Source organism: Mchenga conophoros, linkage group LG20 (genome assembly GCF_057382185.1).
Source record: "Mchenga conophoros isolate Kocher_MC1m ecotype Shallow Benthic linkage group LG20, M_conophoros_male_GT1.1, whole genome shotgun sequence".
In the NCBI taxonomy this organism is placed as follows: Eukaryota; Metazoa; Chordata; class Actinopteri; order Cichliformes; family Cichlidae; genus Mchenga; species Mchenga conophoros.
The window spans coordinates 35,862,396-35,873,341 of NC_140545.1; the positions used below are offsets into that span (position 1 = coordinate 35,862,396).

At 39.9% G+C, this 10,946-nt stretch overlaps 1 protein-coding gene across 1 annotated transcript; it reads left to right on the forward strand.

The window, feature by feature from the left end:
- Positions 1 to 251: 251 nt before the first annotated feature.
- LOC146551325 (polymeric immunoglobulin receptor-like) lies at positions 252 to 10,264 on the forward strand. Its single transcript, XM_085258787.1, has 6 exons — positions 252 to 332; positions 6,066 to 6,395; positions 7,008 to 7,328; positions 7,638 to 7,706; positions 8,512 to 8,741; positions 9,022 to 10,264. Exons 1-6 carry the CDS (start codon positions 296 to 298, stop codon positions 9,043 to 9,045), a joined length of 1,011 nt encoding a protein of 336 aa, XP_085114913.1. The 5' UTR covers positions 252 to 295; the 3' UTR covers positions 9,046 to 10,264.
- Positions 10,265 to 10,946: the final 682 nt, after the last annotated feature.

A 10,946-nucleotide genomic window follows, 5' to 3' on the forward strand; every position in this document is an offset into this window, starting at 1 on the left:
GATTGTTGAAAACCACAAAAGTTTACATCAACGCAGAAAAACAATAAAAATCTTTTAAATACGCTTCAAACTTGTCGCTTGCTTTTATTCCTCTTGAATAAATTACACACAGATCATATGGATTTACTCATATGAGAGAATTGAAATGATTTTGTGTGTGTGTACCTAAAATGTGCAAATGCACACAGAACAGACAGAAAGAGGAAGTAAATGTTAAATTAAAGCAGCATCAGCTCCTGATTGATCAGACACAGGGACAAGCGACTGACAGGTTGAAGTTTGGATCACTTTGACAATGAAGCTCCTGCATGCTGTGATCTTCTTCTTATCAGGTGAGATCTGATGACCTTTGTATTGCTGTAGCTGTGTGTAGTTTTTCAATTAATCTTTTTATAATATTGATGCTAGCTTCTACACAGGGCGCAGAGATGCTTGGTTGTGTTCCGGATTTTTTTTGACTTGGCTGATATACTGTGGGATGCAAAAGTTTGGGCAACCTTGTTAATAGTCATTATTTTCCTGTATAAATCGTTGGTTGTTACAATAAAAAAGTCAGTTAAATATGTGATATAGGAGACACACACAGTGATATCTGAGAGGTGAAATGAAGTTTATTGGATTTACAGAAAGTGTGCAATAATTGTTTAAACAAAATCAGGCAGGTGCATAAATTTAGGCAACACAAATGGAATCAATATTTAGTAGATCCACCTTCTGCAGAAATGGCAGCCTCTAAACGCTTCCTGTAGGTTCCAATGAGAGTCTGGATTGTGGTTGAAGGTATTTTGGACCGTTCCTCTTTACAGAACATCTCTAGTTCATTCAGGTTTGATGGCGTCCGAGGATGGACAGCTCTCTTTAACTCACACCACAGATTTTCAATAATATGTCAGTCTGCCCCAGGGCAGCTGTGGCTACAACTGCAGCTTGCCTCCTCCAGTGTGTGAATGTGTGTGTGAATGGGTGGATGACTGGGTGTGTAAAGCGCTTTGGGGTCTCTAGGGGGGACTAGTAAAAGTGCTATACAAATACAGGCCATTTACCATTAAGGTCTGGGGACTGAGATGAGCGCTTTACTAGTCCCTAAGGACCCCAAAGCGCTTTTTACATTCAGTCATCCACCCATTCACACACACATTCACACACTGGTGATGGCAGCTACATTGTAGCCACAGCCACCCTGGGGCGCACTGACAGAGGCGAGGCTGCCGGACACTGGCGCCACCAGGCCCTCTGACCACCACCAGTAGGCAGTAGGTGAAGTGTCTTGCCCAAGGACACAACGACCGAGACTGTCCAAGCCGGGGCTCGAACCGGCAACCTTCCAATTACAAGGCGACTCTTGAGCCACAATCCAGCCCCGGCGCAGCTTCAGCTTTGTCACTGATTCCTGGACATTGGGCTCCAGAATCTGCTAATACTGAGCGAAATCCATGTGTCCCTCAACTTTGACAGGATTCCCAGTCCCTGCACTGGCCACACAGCCCCACAGCGTGATGGAACCACCACCATATTTCACTGTAGACAGCAGGTGTTTTTCTTGGAAGGCTGTGTTCTTTTTCCTCCGTGCACAACGCCCCTTGTTATGTCCAAATAACTCAGTTTTAGTTTCATCAGTCCACAGCAGCTTATTCCAGAATGAAGCTGGTTTGTCCAAATGTGCTTTAGCAAACCTCAAGCGGCTCTGTTTGTGCTGTGGGCGGAGAAAAGGCTTCCTCTGCATCACTCTCACATGCAGCATCTCCTTGTGTAAAGTGCGCCAAATGTTTGAACGATGCACAGCGACTCCATCTGCTGCAAGACGATGTTGTAGGTCTTTAGTGCTGGTCTGTGGGTCGACTCTGACTGTTCTCACCGTCGCTTCTGTCTATCTGAGATTTTTCTTGGTCTGCCACTTCGAGCCTTAACTTGAACTGAGCCTGTGGTCTTTCATTTTCTCAATATGTTCCTAACTGTGGAAACAGACGGCTTAAATCTCTGAGACAGCTTTCTGTATCCTTCCCCTAAACCATGATGGTCAACAATCTTTGTCTTCAGGTCATTTAAACAATGTCTTTTTATTAAGAGGTTTCCTTTTATACACATAAACATCAACATATATATTATACATATAAACAGAAAGAAAAGAGAAGGGTTACAGATGATCTGTACATTAAGGTTAAGTAGTACATTTAGGCTGTGAAATGAGTTCAGAATTGTATCTTCAGCTGTGAAATAAAAGGAAAAAAAAGAAAAAGGGAAAGAAAGAGAAAAAAGAAAGAAAAATATAAACATATGTATAATATATCCCAAATAACATAATCCCTGCCAAATAATCCCATTCATCCCCACCCAGGTCACTGCCCTAGACCTGCACACTGTATTTCCGCACCTGACTTAAGAGAGTTTGCTGAAAAATTCTTATAGATTTTGAAAGGCATCAAGGATGTTTTGAAATTTCCCAGTGGAGTTGTGAAGTGAGTGTCTTATCTTTTCCAGTTTTAGACAGGCCATGAGGTCATATAACCACTGTTTGTGAGTGGGAGGGGCAGCGTCCCACCACCTCAGTAGGATTGCCCTCCCGGCCAACAGGGAGCAGAATGATAGTGCCTGTTTTTTAGAGGCCGGTAGAAGCACCTCATTCCCACTGATGCCAAACAGAGCAAGAAGGGGGGCAGGGGCCAGCGTCACACTGAGAATCCTGGACAGGGTATGAAAAACCTCTGACCAGAACTGAATGGGCTCTATGCACCACTTTGAACTGGATTAAACAGTGGCGGGCACATAATGATGTTGTGTTGAGTGTTGTGTCTTGAGCTTGGATGAAGTTGTATGTGTCAAATTTAACATTTTATTGTAAAGCAAGGAAATCAGCCCTCTATTGGTTGGATTGAATTGTAGGATAGTTTCTAATAGTGTAGGCTCTGGTGGAGGCTTGAGCTCGAAGTCTGGGAAAAAATAAAGTGCCTGACTTGCAAGTATCTGAAAAAGTGTAATGATGGAAGAATATAACCTTCCAACTTAATCAGGTTTGTCACCGTGCACATAAAATTTGGATTTGTCATGTAAGAGTAAACGTTCAGTCGAGTACGTTGTGAGTAGGTCAAGTATTGTTTTAAGTTCTACACGCTTTTTAAATATTTCATGACTCTGTTTGAGAGCATACTGTTCATCGGTCTCCTTAATTTGTTGCATGAACTTATTTCTTTCATGGGTGGACTGTTTTGTAATTCTTGCTGAATAAGCAATAATCTGGCCTCTGATATACGCCTTAAAGGCATCCCATACGACAAGGCTGGAAGTCTCTGGGGAAGAGTTGGTGGCAAAGTAAATGCGTATCTCATCCTGGATAAACTTTACAAAATTTTCATCCAACAGGAGGGTCGAATTGAAACGCCATTGTGCAGCTTTAACAGGAGGATGTGGAAGAGACAGAAACAGAGTAAGAGAGGCGTGATCTGAAATAACTATGCTATGTTAGGCACAGGAGTGGACCTGCTGCAGACAATAGTGTCAATGATAAAGTAATCAATTCTTGAATATGTATGGTGCACATGTGAAAAATAGGAGTAATCTCTTTTATGAGGATTTAGAGTACGCCAAACATCACACATTCCATATTCTGATAGAAAGGCATGAATGACAGATGCAGATTTGCTTAAATCATTGCTCTTAGTGGATGAGTGATCCAGGGCTGGGTCTAACCAGCAGTTTAAATCACCCCCCAGAAAAAGAGAGTAGATATTTAAGTTGGGTAAAGAGGAGAATAGTTGTTTAAAGAAATTCTCGTCATCTGTATTAGGAGCATACACATTTACTAGAGCAACAAGACTGTTATACAGTTTCCCACTGACTATGACATATCTGCCATATTTGTCTGCTACGACATTGTGGGCCTCAAAGGGAGTGTTTTGCCTGACCAATATAGAGACCCCCCGTGCCCTAGCTTGCCCTCCCCACAACAAAAAATGGCTGCCAAAAAAAAGAACAAGAACAAGCAGCGAGCTCTTCAAACTTAACATACTTAGAGTGTTACTACTCCTGTCTATGATAGCAATAACCTAGGTGTTGAAGCAATCGAACCACTGCTCCAGTGGCCATAGCAAAGTAAGCTGAAACCCCTTATAATACTGTTAAGTTTTGAAACTGTACTGTAAGTCCAAATGTAATTGCTGGAGTGTTTCAAAGCAGAGTCCAAGTATGTAAACAAACAACCAAACACAAAAAAGATGATGTAGTTCAATAAGTACTACTGGTATAACTGAATTATTGAATGAGAACAGACAGAAGGCTACGAATAGATAACAAAACTCCCCGTCTCTGTGCAGCAGGTATTACATCATTAGCCAATGGGTAGAGGTCAATGAGGTTGCCTCCTTATTTATCAAAGAAAAAGAAAATTATTGTCATTTGAGAGTTGTTTTGAGACCCCCATGTTGCTACTCTTCAGAGAAAATTAAAACAGGAGGGAAACTTACAATTGACCCCCTTAAATACTCTTTCTCATTATTGGATTCACCTGTGTATGTAGGTCAGGGGTCACTGAGCTTACCGAGCCAATTTGAGTTCCAATAATTAGTTTTGAAGGTTTTTGAATCAATAAAATGACAACAGTGCCCAAATTTATGCATCGGCCTGATTTTTTTAATCAATTATTGCACACTGTCTGTAAATCCAATAAATTTCATTTCACTTCTCAAATATCACTGTGTGTGTCTCCTGACATTTTTTTATTGGAACAACCAACGATTTATACAGGAAAATAATGACTATTAACAAGGTTGCCCAAACTTTTGCATCCCACTGTAGGTGCTTCAGACCTGCACTAGTTAGCATGCTGTTAGTTTCCCCTGTCAAACCTACGGTCACAGACAGAGGGAGGCAGAGCTGTCTGTTAGGGCTAATTCACCGTTTAGCTGTCACAAGAAACGCACAGCTCGTGACTAGGGATGGGTACCGGTGTCCGGTGCCATGATGGCACCGGTTCTGACATAAACGGTAGTAACCAGACCGAAAAGCAGCGCACATTTCGGTGCTTTATTTCGGTGCTTTTTTTTCCTGAGCTGTGATACACTTCTAGCCAATCGTTTTACGTTTCCGAGAATAGTAGGCGGGGCCAGGTACATACGTTCTGTTAGCGCAGAGCTACAGATTAAAAATGCCCAAGGCGAAGCGGTCAAAGTCCTGCTGTACTTCACAGCAAAATATGCAAACTCAGCAGCAACAAGTGCTTTAAGCTGATACTGTGATACTGTCAAAGGAGGTAACACCTCGAATCCGATGAAACACCTGGCGACGCATAGCGTTTTTTTTAAAAGCCGAGAAATGCGCCGTATTTGATAGCTTGCTGCCAGACCTCACACCGAGCACATCTACTGCGGGTGTGGTGCCTGTTATCGGACCCGGAGTTAGCAACATCCCCCAAGAACCCGAAGAGGAGAGTCCTGGCCCCTAGCCCTGCCAGTGTAGCAGAAATGATGAGGATGATGATGCAGCAGCAGCCGTTCTTCTGTGCGTGAGGAGCTTAATGTTGTTCTTGTGTGATTTACGTTGAGTAGGCTAACCACGTTATTACATTAATGCATGTAAGGTGAACTAGCAAACATCATCATAGCTACATGCTGCTGTCTTCTTGTTTGATGGCAGATACTCCCTTCACCCTGGCCAAAAAGGCTAAAATGACCAAAGAAAAAGAGGAAAACAGTTAAACATGAGAGGTTTTTGGACAAAGTTTGTGTTTTTTCCATTGTTTAAGCACTGCTTCCAGCCAAGAGTGATACCATATATGCCCCATAGCTGCAGAAAAGGCTAACATTGTTATCTTTTTACAAAAACCCAGCTGAACATGAGAGGTTTTTGGACCAATTTTGTGTTCTCCATTCTTTAAGCACCGGTTTGAGCACCGTTTAAGCACCGGCACCGTTTCAAAAGTACCGATTTGGCACCGGTATCGGATAAAACCTAAACGATACCCATCCCTACTCATGACCATGGCGCAGACAAACAGATCACATTTTGTACCTGTTTAACATCTTGTATTGACACTGAGCTGAATCACCTGTTTTCACTGTTTCTCTGTCCAACAGGTACAACTGGGTTTGTCAAAGCCAGCATTTGGGTTGCACCTGAAGGAGGGAATTTAACACTTCATAGTTACCTCACTGTGTCTGGAAACACAAAGTTCTTTTGTAAGGAAAAATGTGAGCGAGCAGAGAACATTCTCATTAAAACAGATGGAACCACAGCTCAGAGCGGCAGATGGAAGGTTGAATACAAAAATGCATCTTCAGGAAGAGGAAAGCTGTCTTTCACCATCACACATATGATCAAGTCTGATTCAGGAATGTACCGGTTTGGTTTGGGTCAATCTTCAGCTCCAGATTCATACTTAGACATTGAGGTCAGAGTTTCCAACGGTGAGTTTCTATCAAACGTCATTGAATTCATAACTGTGGAACGCCAGGACTGCCAAAATGAATTAATTAAATACATCATTAACCTCTGAAGCCCCAAGCCTACCTGATCTCCTGCCTTTTGCCCCCGTACCGGGGGGGGGGGTTGGGGCTTAAGAGGTTAAATAATTAATTAAATGTGTGAATAATTAATTAATTCAATGTGTCGTAAATATTTTTTTAAATTAATTATTTCCAATTTGAATTAATTATTGCCACATTTCATTAATTATTTAATGGTGTATTTAATTAATTCATTATGGGTCTCCTCCATAATCCACCTGCTCTCATACCTGCATAAACTCTCAGGCTAAATACAGACCTATTTTAACTCAGACATTTTAACTAGTTATTATCTAATTCATAGATTACACTGACTTGAATTCACTGAATACACTGTATTAAAATGAGTTCAACTGATTTTAATTACACTCAAAGCAGACTAGATTATAACACACTTTGGGTAATAACACACTGAAGCTCTGCGTTAGACTAGCACAGGAAATGTTGTCACTAGAGTGTAACAGCTGACAGGAAGTACAGACAGTACTTAATGAGTTTTCATCTATTTTATAGAATTTAATAAAAGCTCTGGATTCTTCCGTGCGCAGACTGAGGGAGAAGAAATCTCATTCCCATGTTCCAATGCTGTCCATGGGCAGAGGAAGTTCCTTTGCAAGAATCCGTGTAAAAAAGAAGGAAATATTTTCATTGACACAACTAACGACAAAGCCGAGAATGGCAGGTACAGCATCAAATACACAAAAGGCTCTGCCTTTGGACTGTATGCAGCCATCAGACAGCTGACCAAGTCTGACACGGGACAGTACTGGTGTGGTTACGGCGACCCTTTGTCTCCGGACTCATACTACACTGACAATATTTTTGTCGTAGAGGGTAAGTTTCTTTACCAAATCATGACAAATTTCTTTGTGTATTTATAATTGAATGTGTTTCAGAATCTGTAATTAACCATTTTCACCAAAATCATTATGTTTCTAACACACACACACACACACACACACACACACACACACACACCATCAATCCTTGAAGAAGTTTCCTAGTTGGATGTCTACAAATGATATTCATCAGAACATTTTGTGTTAGATTTTACCAATAGGATTATTTAATGATTATATTTTCTTATTGTCATATTGGGTATTGATTTTGTATCTGATTGACTGTTTTGTTTATTGTTCACAGCTTCAAAACCTTCTGCCTCCACACCTTCATCGGGTCAAACTGAATCTGCGAGCAGCAGCTGGGGTCGAGGTGGGTTGCAAAGCAGTTGCAGCTTCACAGCATCTGTCGGGAGGTTAAATGAAAATTACATCCTATTGATCTTTATGGCCGTTCGGAGCAGACATGCTCCGTTTTGCGTAACTATTTTTTAAAGCCTGGTAGAACTGCAACCACATAAGCTAGCGTATTATTATTTTTGCATATAAACAGGAGAAAGTGTACTTACATCTTATACATTCAGCTTGTGCTAGTTCACGGTTTCCTTCCACATAAAGCTTTGCAAAAATTGCATGAAAAGCATTTGCAGCAACAAAAACATAATATTCCAGAAACACGCTTTGCCGATCTGACCGTCAGCACGATCTAGCTGATGCCCAAAACCGGAAGTGATGTCATTTTCACGGAAAATGTTTTTTCCTATAGGGCATTTACAGAGATATGCTGGTGTTTTTAAAATTCATGTTTGAGTTTAAGCCTTTCTGTGTAGTTTCTGGGATGCTTAGAATTCAGATTACACTGTAGGAAATAGCTGATTTTGATGCACATGCTGTTTATTTTGCAAATTTGCATTATAACTTGGCTCTATCTTAAAGGTTTAAAAGACATTTTCCAGTTGGTGAAGGTATGTGTGCTGGCACTGAGGTCAGCTGCCCTTTCAGGTTGTGACCAACTTTGACTAAAGTAATTAAGATAAACTAATGAGATACTTGGCTTAATTGATTATAGTATTGATTCTGTATTTTGTTTCTATTCAGTACTGTTAGCACAATTAACTTGCTGAATCGTACCAGCATTTTCTTTAATTGATTAACTACTTTGCGTTGATTGTTTGCAGCTTCAAACCCTCCTGACTCGACACAACAGACAACAACACAGAGTCACACTTTCACTGCAGGACTCTCCAAACCGTCATCAGACTGTCCAGGCTTCTTCCTGCCTCTGGTTGTGTGTCTGTCCTTGGTTGGAGCTTTACTGTTGTGTGTTGGTCTCCTGCTCTACTACATTAGTAAATTGAAGAGGAAAGCTGTATTAAACATCAGAAACAATGACTACACGGTCATGAAGGTGAGTTTCCTTAAATCATTTTGCTTTTTTAAAAGATTTATTATGATAATAACCAAAGAAAATAAAAATCTGTTTACTGCTTAAATTTTCTGATTGACACGTTTCACTACGTTTTCACCAACAGTGAGCAGTCTGAACAACATCTGCTTCAAATTCTGATCAGTGTCTGAGAGAATAAACATAATCTGTGTGGAAGCACAAGGACACACGGTCATTTGGATCAAACTGATTCAAGAATTTGAAATATGTTGTCGGCTGAAACTTGTTCTTTTATTTTCAGTTGTCTTCTATCAACGATGATTAGACTCCTTCCTCTGCACATGAAGACTCCAAAATGACCAGGAACAGAACTACCCTGCATTTATAAAGATGAACATGTAAAAGTAATGCTAATGTTGTGTAGCTTAAGAAGTTTAGTCAAAATTTAATTTTCGTGAAAACAAAACAAAAAATCTAATTGAAGTGTGTGCAGCATCTTTGTTTGTCAGTCAGAGCCACCACACTAGTAAAATGTCAACGTGATGTTGGCAAAAATGCCATAAAATCTTAAGGATTCAGTACATTAAATGTCAGCTGTGTTTCCAGAACCACTAAAAACTGCTGTAATCAAACCTATACTGAAAATGGACGATCTTGACAAGACACAAATGAACAACTACAGGCCGATCTCAAATCTCCCGTTTTTAAGTAAGATCATTGAAAAAGCAGTTTCTCAACAGCTCAGTTACTTCTTAAAACAGAATAATTGCTACGATGCCTTCCAGTCAGGTTTTAGACAGAACCACAGCACTGAAACCGCTCTGACCAAAGTGTTCAATGACATATGTCTGAATACAGACAGTGGAAAAATGTCAGTCTTAGTTTTACTGGATCTCAGTGCAGCATTCGATACAGTTGACCACAACATATTACTCAAACGACTGGAGAACTGGGCAGGTCTTTCAGGAACTGTACTAAACTGGTTCAAAACATACGTAGAAAACAGGAAATACTTTGTATCAATAGGTAACTTCACATCTGAGCAGACAAGTATCACATGTGGAGTTCCCCAAGGTTCCATCTTGGGACCCCTTCTGTTTAACATTTACATGCTCCCACTGGCACAGATTATAAAGAACAACAAAATAAACTATCACAGCTATGCAGATGACACACAAATATATATCACAATGTCATCAGGAGATCGAGGCCCTGTACAGGCTTGGAACAAACTCCCAGAAAGCCTCAGATCAGCTGAAACACTCAGTTTATTTAAATCCAGGTTGAAGACTCACCTGTTCTCAGCTGTATTTGAATAAAGCACCAAATCCACACTTTTAAGCTTAAATTTCAAAACTTATATTTTAACTACTGATTTTGGTTCTGATTTTATCTACTGTTCTGATTTTATCTACTTTTTGATCAATTTTAAATCATGCTTTTTATTGTTTTTGTTTTTTAATGTCTTTGTAAAGCACTTTGAATCACCTTGTTGTTAAATTGTGCTATACAAATAAACTTGCCTTGCCTTACATTACAAACCAGTGGCTGTTTACATTGTTGGTATGTTCATCTTTTACAAAGATCTGTGAGCACATCAACATATCATGGTTGAACTGCCTGTTGTGTATTTGTGATATTGACAAAAAAAGAAAATAGTCGGATTTCGAGCATTTAGTTCATAATTCACTCCTCAGCTACGGTCGCCATGAGTGCAGAGCTAAAAGCTAAAAGGTGACCTTGAGGGTCACCTTACATTAGCAGAACAAAAGGTGCCTATAAATAAAATTTATTATTATTATTATTATTATTATGCATTTTGCATTAAACTGTTAAATACAGTGAAACTGTATAAAATACATATTAAAAAGTTCAATATTACGGTAAAATACTGGCAGCTGTGGTTACCAGAATTTCACATGGAAAATATGGTGACAATGCAGAATACATAACGGTATACTTTGTTGAGAAATGTAAAATTCACAGTGAACTTTGGTTTCTGCACAATAATTACATTAAAATAAAAAACCAATATAATGTAAACCTGTTAGAATACAATTTTAAGAAGATAAGATAACCTTTATTAGTCCCACACGTGGGAAATTTGTTGAATTGAAGAAGCTTGATTACCGTCTTCTATTGACAAAGCACAGAAGAGCTGTTGTCAAGAGATGTACTCTAAGACACGTCTTCAGCTGAGAATCAGAGAGGAGAAACACACAGTTT